Source organism: Lathamus discolor, chromosome W (assembly GCF_037157495.1).
Source record: "Lathamus discolor isolate bLatDis1 chromosome W, bLatDis1.hap1, whole genome shotgun sequence".
NCBI classification, from domain to species: domain Eukaryota; kingdom Metazoa; phylum Chordata; class Aves; order Psittaciformes; family Psittacidae; genus Lathamus; species Lathamus discolor.
The window spans coordinates 24,843,758-24,856,668 of record NC_088908.1 but is presented as its reverse complement, the minus strand read 5'-3'; the positions used below and the strand labels follow the sequence as shown (position 1 = coordinate 24,856,668).

The 12,911-nt window shown below is 42.7% G+C and overlaps 1 protein-coding gene across 6 annotated transcripts in view; it reads right to left on the bottom strand.

Annotated features, from left to right (window-relative positions):
• Positions 1-12,911, bottom strand: part of LOC136004357 (nuclear factor of activated T-cells, cytoplasmic 3-like) — a 128,088-nt gene that overhangs the window by 99,985 nt on the left and 15,192 nt on the right. For all 6 annotated transcript variants that reach the window (XM_065660823.1, XM_065660825.1, XM_065660826.1 and 3 more), the window contains exon 2: positions 10,645-11,776. In XM_065660823.1, coding sequence (XP_065516895.1) covers positions 10,645-11,776 — 1,132 coding nt within the window. The remainder of the gene's footprint in view (positions 1-10,644; positions 11,777-12,911) is intronic.

Below are 12,911 nucleotides of genomic sequence, written 5' to 3'. Positions count from 1 at the left end.
ATACTGTTCTGGGTTCAGCTGTAGCAGTTATTTTTCTCCTTAGTATCTGGTGCAGTGCCTGAGAACAGTGCTGATAACACGCTGCTTAAACCACGACAACAGCTCAAAGATCCCATATTAAACACTGCCTGAATTTCTCTGGATTCATTAATGGAGTGCGAACGTTACAGCAATAGCCTAGCTTATTAAAAATCTAAGAAATTCAAAGTTCTCTTGCTTGTCTCATTTAAGTGCTTATTTATCTCCAAAGTCAGCGATTTGCAAATATTTTCACTTTCAAGTTTTTCTAACATAGCATAGCTGGTGTTATTTCTATTCATCAAAATAAGTACTTAGCAGACTAAGCTTGCCTAAAGTCCACTCACATTGAAACATTTAGTCTTCTTAAAATTAAGGCCAAAATCCCAATAGATTAAAATAGTTAATCTAGTTAAACAGTTAAAAATAGAACCTAATTCTGTTCCTCTCTATTCCCTGAGTTACAAGAGGAATCATAGAATAGTTAGGGTTGGAAATGACCTTAAGAACATCTAGTTCCAACCTCCCTGCCATAGGCAGGAACACCTCACCCTAGACCATGTCGCCCAAGGCTCTGTCCAACCTGGATTTGAACACTGCCAGGGATGGAGTATTCACAACTTCCATGGGCAACCTGTTCCAGTGCCTCACCACTCTCACAGTAAAGAACTTCTTCCATATAGCTAACCTGAACTTCCCCTGTTTTAGTTTAAACCCATTACCCTTTGTCCTATTGCCACAATCCCTGACCTCCATCCCTGGAAAGGTGATGGAACAACTTATTCTTGACTCCAACACTAGGCATATCAAGGATGAGGGGGTCATTAAGAACAGCCAACATGGTTTTATGAGGGGGAAGTCATGTATGACCAACCTTATAGCCTTCTATGAGGAAGTGACTAGGTGGAGGGATGATGGTAGAGCGGTAGATGTAGTTTTTCTCGATTTCAGTAAGGCATTTGATACTGTCTCCCACAGCATCCTCATAGATAAGCTAAAGAAGTGTGGGCTTGACGATCAAGTAGTGAGGTGGATCGAGAACTGGTTGAAAGGAAGAAGGCAGAGAGTTGTGGTTAATGGCGCAGAATCTAGCTGGAGGTCTGTGACTAGTGGAGTTCCTCAGGGGTCGGTGCTGGGACCGGTGCTGTTTAATATTTTCATCAATGACCTGGATGAGGGAACTGAGTGCACCCTCAGCAAGTTTGCTGATGACACAAAACTGGGAGGAGTGGCTGACACACCAGAAGGCTGTGCTGCCATTCAGCGAGACCTGGACAGGCTGGAGAGTTGGGCGGGGAGAAACTTGATGAAATTTAACAAGGGCAAGTGTAGAGTCTTGCATCTGGGGAAGAACAACCCCATGTACCAGTACAGGTTGGGGGTTGACCCGCTGGAAAGTAGCGAAGGGGAAAGGGACCTGGGGGTCCTGGTGGATAGGAGGATGACCATGAGCCAGCAATGTGCTCTTGTGGCCAAGAAGGCAAATGGCATCTTAGGGTGCATTAGAAAGGGAGTGGTCAGTAGGTCAAGAGAGGTTCTCCTCCCCCTCTACTCAGCCTTGGTGAGGCCGCATCTGGAATATTGCGTCCAGTTCTGGGCCCCTCTGTTCAAGAAGGACAGGGAATTGCTTGAAGGAGTCCAGCGCAGAGCCACAAAGATGATTAAGGGAGTGGAACATCTCCCTTATGAGGAGAGGCTGAGGGAGCTGGGTCTCTTTAGCTTGGAGAAGAGGAGACTGAGGGGTGACCTCATCAATGTTTACAAATATGTAAAGGGTAGGTGTCAGGATGATGGAGCTAGGCTTTTTTCAGTGATATCCAGTGATAGGACAAGGGGCAATGGGTGTAAACTGGAACATAGGAAGTTCCACGTTAACATCAGGAAGAACTTCTTTACTGTAAGAGTGACAGAGCACTGGAACAGGTTGCCCAGGGGGGTTGTGGAGTCTCCTACACTGGAGATATTCAAGGCCCGCCTGGACAAGTTCCTGTGTGATGTACTGTAGGTTACCCTGCTCTTGTGGGGGGGTTGGACTAGATGATCTTTTGAGGTCCCTTCCAACCCTTGGGATTCTGTGATTCTGTGAAGAGTTCCTCCCCAGCATTCTTATAGGCCCCCTTTAGATACTGGATGGCTGCTATGAGGTCTCCACACAGCCTTCTCTTCTCCAGGCTGAACAGCCCCAACCTTCTCAGCCTGTCTTCATACAGGAGGTGCTCCAGCCCCCTTATCATCCTCATAGCCCTCCTCTGGACTTGCTTCAACAGCTTCATGACACCAGAAGTGCACACAGTACTCCAAGTGGGGTCTCCGATAAGAGAAGCAGCTTTTCCAAGTATATGGCCATATACCACTCTATCTAAACTACTTCTTTTCTGTCAGATTAAGCAACACCGCCAGCAATCCTAGTTTCCAGTGGTAACCACCAGATAATTGCAGGTAACATACTCTCAAGTTGCCATTAAGTATCCATCACTAAAGAGATTCCTGATCTGTGGATGCATCTATCAAAGCCTGTTTGTTCATCACCACTGGAACAAATAAACTACTTTATATCCCATCACTTCTCAGTGCTCTAGATTAAATTTGTCTTCAGACTGCTGCATAACATCAATTTATACAGTAATTTTTAAAATCAATGTCTAAGTGTCTAAGAATTCCATGAGGGAAGACAGTAAAAGAAACTAGGTTTTATTTCAAATTTGTTTAGCATTACTGAATATTGCCTGATTATCTACCAGACACAGAAACACCATCTGTTCCTATCAAATACTTCAGGGGTTAAAGAAAGAAAGAAAAAAAAAAAGTGAACAATTCCTTAAATTTACTACCCTGCAAAGTGCCTATTTGCTTGAGACACAAAGAAACCTGAGACACATAACCTGAAACTTACTGTTCCGCTAGCCATTCATATTTAAGTTTATAGCAAAAGAAAACAAACCAACAAGCCTAAAATCAAAAATAACAGATTCTATAATTTTCAATTCCATCATCATTGCCCACTCTTCTGACAAAATGCACCTTGCTACCTACATCAGTGCTGGCCAGGTCGGTGATGGTTGTTAACTCTAGAACACCCCAACCATGGTTGTTAACATCATAAATGTTGCTAATCTCTTATGAATTGTACTTTTAGTCACAAGTCCTCACCAGAAGCATTATATTGATCACTCAGGAGATGTTTCTGGATCATCCCTATATTCTTTTTATTCCCCTTGATCAAGTTTGTAAAACAGACTTTCTCACAGGAGCTATATATCTTGTAACTAAGAACATTAACTTTTCTAAAGCAACTATGTGTGTGTGTATATATATACATATATCACTTCAAAATACGATTTGCTACTCATCTCCCTTATACAGCAGCTTTGTACTTGAGAGCCTGACTGGACACTAAATAAGAAAAAGTTAATAAAAGGGATCAGTCTTGAAGAGCTTCCCGATATTACATGGGTCCATTAATATTTATGAAATAGCTACTAAATACAAATTTCACAAAGTTTCAAGGACTTAAGGACACACTTAAGATAATTCACATGAGAATACTAACCCCTTTCAGATGGTGCCTCAATGTGAACCAGCACATCAAATTTAGATATTTGAATATGAACACACTCTAGAATAAACACTTTCTCTGGTATTCTTCTGGACTATTTATAACCTATACTGACATAGGCTATCTAAATAATAAAGTGAACTTGAAGCATCTGTTACCCTTCCAATGGCCAATACAGAATTTGGGAAAGGAGCAAAAGAAAAAGAGAATCCAATTAATAAAAGAATCTGAAACAACTATATGGGAAAGCCCAGAAATATGCCTCAAAGAGATTTAGTGAGAAACAAATACACACCTTGATTATTTTTTTTCTGTGAGTAAAACTCAAGCTCTAATAGTAGATGTACAAGAAAGTTGTAAAATCAGCATCTTTATGAAATGTTGGGGTAATAAGCAAATGGGGAGGTCACATCTACTATCACTACATCAAGATACCCAAAAGAAAGGGATTTTCCAAGTGGAAGGGAGGGAAGCATGAGTCACACAGATAAAGCCATTTCCTATCCATCAACCTGGGGAGAGGTTGGGGGGGGTAGAAGAAAGAGGTAACTTAAATAACAGTAACAAGAGTAACTATGCAATAAATAAAATTATCAAATAACTTATTACCTCATAATAAATAAATATTCAAAAAAACATTCCATTCATTAAAAATAAATATTCCCTAAAATTACCAATTTAATCTGCAACCAAAGGAGTGCTCAGCTGCCCAGGTATTTCATTAATGACATCAACAGACACCCTCACTATTCCTAGATACAGGAGACACTACCTAGTTCCTTTTTCCCTATTTGAAAAGAATTGCTGCAGCAGTGGCTCTGTCCATCTTCACTTGTCTAGACTTACCTTTGACAAGGAAGCAGAAGTGTAACTCAGCACATAATGCACACTCAATTTTCATATGCTACATGCTATCAGACTATGGGTTTCTGTGATGAAATAACAAGCTGTCATCTAACAAAAGGGTTTGTATGCCATCTGAAATACTATTAAAAACCTTGTCGTGTTTTAAAAAAAGTCAGCCATAAATCACGCAGTCACTCTCTCACTCCTCCCCCTTCTTGCCCTCCCCCTACATCCAGAGGGACAGAGAGCAGAATCAAAAAGAATGCAACTCACACAGGTTGAGATAAGAACAGTTTAGTAACTAAGGTATAACACAAACCACTACTGCTACCACCAATAATAATAATGATAAAGGAAATAATAAGGGAAGAGAATACAACACCTCAGCACCAGACGACCAATAACTCATCCAACCCCACCCGACCGAGCACTGACTGATACCTCCGCCAACCCCGCAGTGCCCTAGCCCTTCCAGGTAACTCTCCATTACATCCTGGGCATGACATGCTGTGGTATGGAATACCTCTTTGGTCAGTTTGGGTCAGGTGTCCTGTCTCTACTTCCTCCCAGCTTCCCCTCCTCCCTGGCAGAGCATGAGGCTCAGAAAGTCCTTGGTCAGACTAAAACATTTGTGTTATCAGCTCTGTTCCCAGGCTGAAAATCAAAATAGCACTGCACCAGCTACTAAGAAGGAGAAAAATGACTGCTACTACTGAACCCAGGACAGTATCCACCCCTTATTCCATACCATTCACATCATGCTCAGATCCCACATTTTCAATATACCATCTCTCTTATCACAGTGCACTCTTAACTTAGTGCATGGACCAGTCCCTATAAAGCTGCTGAGTCCATCTGGTCCATGATGCCTGGCTCCATCTCTTGTAACAGTCTCTCAGAGCAGGAGAGGCTGTGTGCAGTGTTCACACTCGTGAATAACCTGGGCAATAGTGTCCATTGCTAAGTCCACCCCTCAATCATGAGTCCATCTCTATGTTGCATCTCTGCCCTGATGACCTGAAGTGCCATGGGCCCACCTGGCTCAAAATAATTCACCCTCCCCTTCAGCAGTTTCTGCAGCTTGTTGCTGGAGACTCCATACAGCTGCTTTCCATCTCCGACGCTTCCAAAGCACTGGAAGGGCCCAGTGGACTAGATACTCACACATACTGTCCCACACACACTGCAACTCATGACTGCCTAGCCTTGGGGAAAATCTCCTGCTCCTCCTATAACGTCATCTAACTCTAGACAAGACCCAAACCCAACTCTGCTTAACTTCTGAGATCAGACAAAATGGTAGTGGGTAGAACACACTCTGTGTGTGCCAACATGCTGATCCCCATCACAATCAGCAGGCAGGTCCCAAAGGTACCCAAAGGCCATTCAAAACCTTCAGAACTCTCCAATGATGCTGCTGTACTTGTCCCTGGGGCTGATGTAGCTCCTGTGCTTGCCGGCTCTCCCACCACTAGCTTCTCTTTTTCTGAGTCCAAATCTTCCTCCTCTGCCTTGCTGGGAAATACTGCCTGGACTCCTGCATCCTCCTGGGGCTCGGCGGGCAGCTTCCGGGGGATGCTCTCAGCTGCTGCAGGGCTGGGCTCAGTCGCGGGGCTGGGCTCGGTCGCGGGGCTGGGCTCGGCCACCACCTCCTCCCACTGCTCAGCAGCTGCCTCCTTCCCGGCCTCTGGCCCTGCTCCCGCCACCGCCTGGTCCCCGGGGCCGCTCTCCTGGCCCACTTCTGCCACCACCGGCTCCCGGGGCCACTTCCCCTCAGCTCCCCATAGCCTCACGAAGACAGAGGCGAGGACAAGGGTCAGGACGGTGAAGAGCAGTGGGACAGCCAGGTACAAGTCCACAGCCATGGCCACGTCCATCCCTCCCTGTTGCCAGAGCCCACCCGTATTACAGGTCATTGCCATAAAGTACAGTGAAACAAGAACCTTAGCCCAAGCCCCACACTTGATAAACACTAACACAGCAAATACCAGCTCTAAGTAATGCGCAATATACTGAAACTGTGAGAGCAAGAGGAACAACTTTGAGAGCCAATAAATCAGCATTGTGACGAGTGACTATTAATCCAGTCAGATCTGTCGTTATCTCAATCCTTCGTGCCCGACGTTGGGTGCCAAAAAGAACCGTCGTGGTTTAAACAAAGTCAGCCATAAATCACACAGTTGCTCTCTCACTCCCCCCCTTCTTGCCCTCCCCCTACACCCGGAGGGACAGAGAGCAGAATCAAACACAGGTTGAGATAAGAACAGTTTAGTAACTTAGGTATAACACAAATCACTACTGCTACCACCAATAATAATAATGATAAAGGAAATAAGTGAAGAGAATACAACACCTCAGCACCAGCCATCCGATAACTCGTCCAACCCCACCCGACCAAGCACCAACTGATACCTCCTCCAACCCTGCAGTGCCCTAGCCCTTCCAGGTAACTCCCCGTTACATCCTGGGCATGACGTGCTGTGGTATGGAATACCTCTTTGGCTAGTTTGGGTCAGGTGTCCTGTCTCTGCTTCCTCCCGGCTTTCCCTCCTCCCTGGCAGAGCATGAGGCTCAGAAAGTCCTTGGTCAGACTAAAACATTTGTGTTATCAGCTCTGTTCCCAGGCCGAAAATCAAAACACAGCACTGCACCAGCTACTAAGGAGAAAAATGACTGCTACTGCTGAACCCAGGACAAAGCTCAAAAGCGTGTTCCACAATTTTAAATGTTGCTAAGTATTGCGCACTTACTGAACACAGAAGAAAGGAGGAAAACATGGTCAGGACTTGATAGCTGAACTAGATTACAAACCTTCAGATAGCATTCAGAGAAGAAGGTGCTATCTGCACACTTCACACTGTGACACATGGGAGGCAAGTTACCCCTACTTCTACCAGGGGTCGGGTTATCGCTGCCAAGTGTGCATGCTGCTTGATCGATACTCCAGTTTACTTCATGCACTACTTTGGGCTTGATAAACTTTTTTAAATGTCTTGATTGCATTATTAACCTTAATATATGTCACAATTTATATAACAATATACTGCTATATAAAATATGTAATAACTATATAAATTGCAACTAATATCTAACTATGACAACTGAGGCAGTCACTTTTGGCATCTGCCATAAACTATGTAGAAACAGTAAACAAACAGTAAAATTTTTATTCAGTTCTGCTCAGTTCCCCCCACTACAAGAGGAAGCAAACTTAACTCAATATCTATTTTTGTAACTATTTTATAGTCATCCCACAGAAGAACCATAGATCCACACCCCATCTGGCCACATGCCTATGTGTTCATGTGCTTTTACCCTTCAGTACTGCTCACCATTAACCTGTTAGCCTGCAAGCTGACAAAAACACCAGGTTCAGACTGCTGAGTATCCTACATAATTATAATCCAATACAAACCCACACAAGTAAGAAAAAAAAAGTTATTCTTTTGATAGAATGAAAAGATTCTAGCAACAGACTGAACACCTTTTACTAAGAGATGAGCAAACTGCAACAGAATTAAAGAAAACCCGAAAAACAGTTTCAAAGGGGCTCGAGCACCTCCCATATGAAGACAAGCTGAGAAAGTTGAGGCTGTTCAGCCTGGAGAAGAGAACGCTGCATGGAGACCTCATAGCAGCCTTCCAGGATATGAAGGGGGCCTACAAGAATGCTGGAGAGGGACTCCTCATCAGGGACTGTAGTGATAGGAAAGGGGTAATGGGTTTAAAGTAAAACGGGAAGTTCAGGTTAGATATAAACTATCATCTTTACTGTGAGGGTGGTGAGGCACTGGAACCGGTTGCCCATCGATGTGGTAAAAGCCCCATCCCTGGTGGTGTTCAAGGCCAGGTTGGATAGAGTCTTGGGTGACATGGTTTAGTGTGTGATGTCCCTGCCCATGGCAGGGGGGTTGGAACTAGATGATCTTAAGGTCCTTTCCAACCGTAACTATTCCATGATTCTATGACAGTAAATGTATCTGTCAACACAGTATTTGCATATCTAGTAAACCAGAATTTTCCATCTAGCAGTTTTGAGTCTTTACTGTTAAATATGTTCATAAACGGATATGTGGAAGGATGTTAAATAAGTAAATAAATAAAACCCAACACACAGGAATATATTCAGCAGTAAACCTAAAATGTTCATTGTTAGAATTCAGATGGACACTTAAATCTGTTTGCACCCGTAAGAAGCTACCCTTCAGGAAACTCTTAAAGCTATTATTCACTTGTCTTGTTTTAAGGAAGCTTCACTGTACCCTGAAAGTATTGGTTTATATCTCACACATTTGTGTTTATAACTTCCTTCTCAGGTACTCAATAGTAAAAGTTACAGCTGAATTTTTTCCATTAGTTCTTTGCCTAAAGCATGCTTGGAAAGGGTCAGCTACAGCAATCTTTACAAGATGACCGAGTGCTTCTATATTCCACAAGATGGACACCCCTGAGAATATTCATGAATACTCAGAGAATGGGAACAGGGATTCTAAAACATTTTCTCAACAGGCTTGTTCATTGGAAATAATACATCAAGACGTTAAAATGATGCAAGAATGATACCTGAATTTGGAAAAAGCCACCAGAAATTGAAATTGCATAAAAATTAGCATGTTGCCACAAAAGCCAGCATGCACTTTTCAACAAGTTGTGCTTCCGAGGGAGGGTCCCCAAAAAGAACACTTCTTCAGTAAGCTTGGCTTACTGGGCAACAGTTAATTCCAGATTTCTGTTAAGAATTTAAAACTCTGAGACGGGAGAAAAAAAAAAAAAAAAACACAAACAAACAAAAAAACCCCCAACACCTCCCCCCCCACCCCCTGAAAAGAAAAAACAAACAAACAAACAACAAACCAACCACACAATCAAATACCAAACCCAAAACCCCAACCTCCTACAGGGCATCTCTGTAGAAACAGTTCTTTATTTTGCTTCGCTCACTTTGGGAGAGGAGGTGGGGGAATTTCAAAACCATTAATATTTTCTGAGCCATTCTAAAATTAAAAACACAGAATGAAAACAAGCGCTTTGCAAGGATGAATTTGCAATAAGAACATTCTATTTTGTCATTAACTTTCAGTATTTAAGTTTTGCCTTTTTAAAATTAAAGTATGTGGAGGATCCTAACCTATCCCCTGGCCCCCACTTTAAGAAAGAGAAATTGCTTCATCCACTACATCCTTGAAGAGCAAATCTTGAGCATTGCCTGTAGACAGAATGGTACTATTTTAATCAGTTATTTAAAAATCAATACAGAACAGCATGGAAGCATTTAAACCTATAATATAGCTTTTATACAGATAATTGCACTTTACAGACATTAATCAAATGTAGCTGTCTTACAAAATGTCCTCATAAAATATGCCTGCAGCTCCCAGTACCTCCCTGCCCCTTATTTTTAAAACCTAGTAGAGCAAGGAAAGGTTCAGGAATCAAATAGATAACTTGAATGAGTAATCATAGCATCCATCCATCCAACAGCAATGCTGCTTAAAGAGTTCTCATTTCTACTCCACCCACTGCTATACAGTTGGAAAGACCACAGAACTGTTCCATCTAAAAGGTAACAGAATGGGAAGGAGAATGAATTTTCCCCCCAGAGTGAACTAGTTCCCTCTTCTGAGCCTCCACAAATCCTCCTGCTAGCACGTGACAGGACTACAAAAGGAAAAGATCTAGTTAACTCAGCACCAAGATGGTGGAAATGCCCTTGGAACTACTACAGCCCAGCAATCAATTCTTTTTGGATGATTTTCAGTATGGCATGCAAATTTTTTCTCAATTCTATTTCTAGAATTCTATCAGCCCAAAGAAGCAAGTAAAACCAAAAGCAAATAAACTCCCCACTTTCTTCTGTAGTTTCACAGTTTTACAAAATCATGCATTTCTTCAGCTATATTAAAAATGTTAACTGCTCAGATGGAACAGCAAAGAGTGCAGAAAATCTGCAGACATTTGATTCAGCTGGGCTCTGTGCATGCATGCAAACAAGCTATCTTTAAATAAAACTAATCTGATGTTACAATGCATCTATTGTATTCTTAAAAGAAAAAGATGGATGTTTGGTGTCTCAAATTGGTTTTCCTAATTATATCACCTACCTGCCTAGAAGTAGTTTTCTTTAAGAAGTCTTAATGCATCACTGAAATATAAGCACATTTACATGTCTATTTAAGATGCACAGGAGGGGACAAATGGGAGAGAAGGACTTTCTAATCACTTACCGAAATAGAGGAGTATGACTAGGCTTTGGTTTGCTCCAAGTAAAGTGTGAAGGAACAGAAAGAAATTGCTCTCCAGGCAAATCTTTTTTCAATGTGTGCTGAGATCCAGAGCAGTCATCTACTGCAGTTTCAAGGGATGATGGTAAGTCACCTTGTTCTTCAGAACAGATATCTATTTTTCCAGATAAAGTGACAGTTTGATCCTCTGAGGTCTTTCTTGTTTTTAGAGGAATATCAGTTTCCGTACAACACTGAAATGGTGAAAGGCCAGAATTAAGACCTTGTATGTTATGGATGGAAGTGTTTAGCCAGGTGTCTTCTGTTATGCTTCCTCTGGGAGAATGGCCAGGTGATGGAGTTGGAGAATGGTGAGGAGAGAGAGAACCAGCATAGCAAATCTCAGCACTGGAGTGTCGTCGCTTCCCACAGGGGGATGTAGGTCTTGATGAGGGCCTTGATGTTGGTCTAGGACTTAGCCAATTTTCATCTGTAATACTAGTTCTAGGAGAATGACAGGGAGACTGCCTAGGTGACAAGACATGCCCAAATCCATATGGCTGCTGCCAAGATTCATCACTGGGGCCTCTTGGAGAACCACCAGGGGATGCCAAAGGAGAGCCCAGGGTAATTTGAGTAGCTGCTTCATTTAGCTCTGAGTCTACATCATCATAAACGTGGGAAATAGATTCACAAGAGGAAGCATCTGAAAACCAACTTTTGGATGAAATGCTGCTGGCAGGACTTGGACTAAGGGATGATTCTCTATATGATGGTTCAAGAGGAAGATAGAGATGGTCCCGTGAAGGCCTTTCCATACACTCATTTTCTGTGCTATTTGTGTGCACTTCATCTTCATTGGCTTCAATACCTTGATGACAGTTAGGTGAAATAGATGTAATTTGAATACTAGGACACTCAAAGAGTTTGGGTCTACCTAGTGGATTATATTTGGATTCTGGTACCTCACAAGTTCCTTCATAGTTCTTATGACTCTGAAGTCTTGTTGGTGGTGAAAGAGGAGAGAAGTGAGACTGCAATCCATGGCAAGGAATACAAATTGGCTGATTTACAGAGGATGATGGTTGGTCTACATTAAAGATGTCTATGGATGCACAGTCATCTGACTCAAGATCTGAAAACAACATTAAAAAAGAAAGGACAGAGTCAGAATGCAACACTTGTAAAAATGCCATAAAAAACCCCTTATGTTTCACAGGTATGGTCTGTTTTCAACATTCTAGGCATTTCCTATCACGTTAGCCACACAAAATAAAGCTAATGCTTGATTTTAAAATTTTCACAGCCATATTTACAGCTGAATAGGACTACAGCGTAGCTTTGTGTCACAAATCTTCAATCAGATTCCATAGTTTCATAGAATCGTAGAATAGTTAGGGTTGGAAAGGACCTCAAGATCATCTAGTTCCAACCCCCCTGCCATGGGCAGGGACACCTCACACTAAACCATCCAACACAAGGCTTCATCCAACCTGGCCTTGAACACCGCCAGGGATGGAGCACTCACAGCCTCCCTGGGCAACCCATTCCAGTGTCTCACCACCCTAACAGGAAAGAATTTCCTCCTTATATCCAATTTAAACTTCCCCTGATTAAGTTTTAACCTATTACCCCTTGTCCTGTCACTACAGTCCCAGATGAAGAGTCCCTCCCCAGCATCCCTATAGGCCCCCTTCAGGTACTGGAAGGCTACTATGAGGTCTCCATGCAGCCTTCTGTTGTCCAGGCTGAACAGGCCCAACTTCCTCAGCCTGTCTTCATACGGGAGGTGCTCCAGCCCCTGATCATCCTCGTGGCCCTCCTCTGGACTTGTTCCAGCAGTTCCATGTCCTTTTTATGTTGAGGACACCAGAACTGCACACAATACTCCAGGTGAGGTCTCACAAGAGCAGAGTAGAGGGGCAGGATCACCTCCTTCGACCTGTTGGTCACACTCCTTTTGATGCAGCCCAGGATACAGTTGGCTTTCTGGACTGCGAGCTCACATCTTCAGTGGCTGAAAATACAATATACTCAGAAAATGGGTTTAAAATCTTGAAAGTATCTAAGCTGGAACACTCAATTCAAACGTTCTATATCATAACTACATTCCATTCATAAAGATTTTTAATCATAATCTATTAAAAATATGTTGGACATGAACCATACTATGATACTTTCTGCAAGCCCACTAGGCAGTACTTAAAGGAGATAAAAGCACCAGAATTTAACACCAGAAAGCATCTTACAGTGACTCAAACTTCAATGAA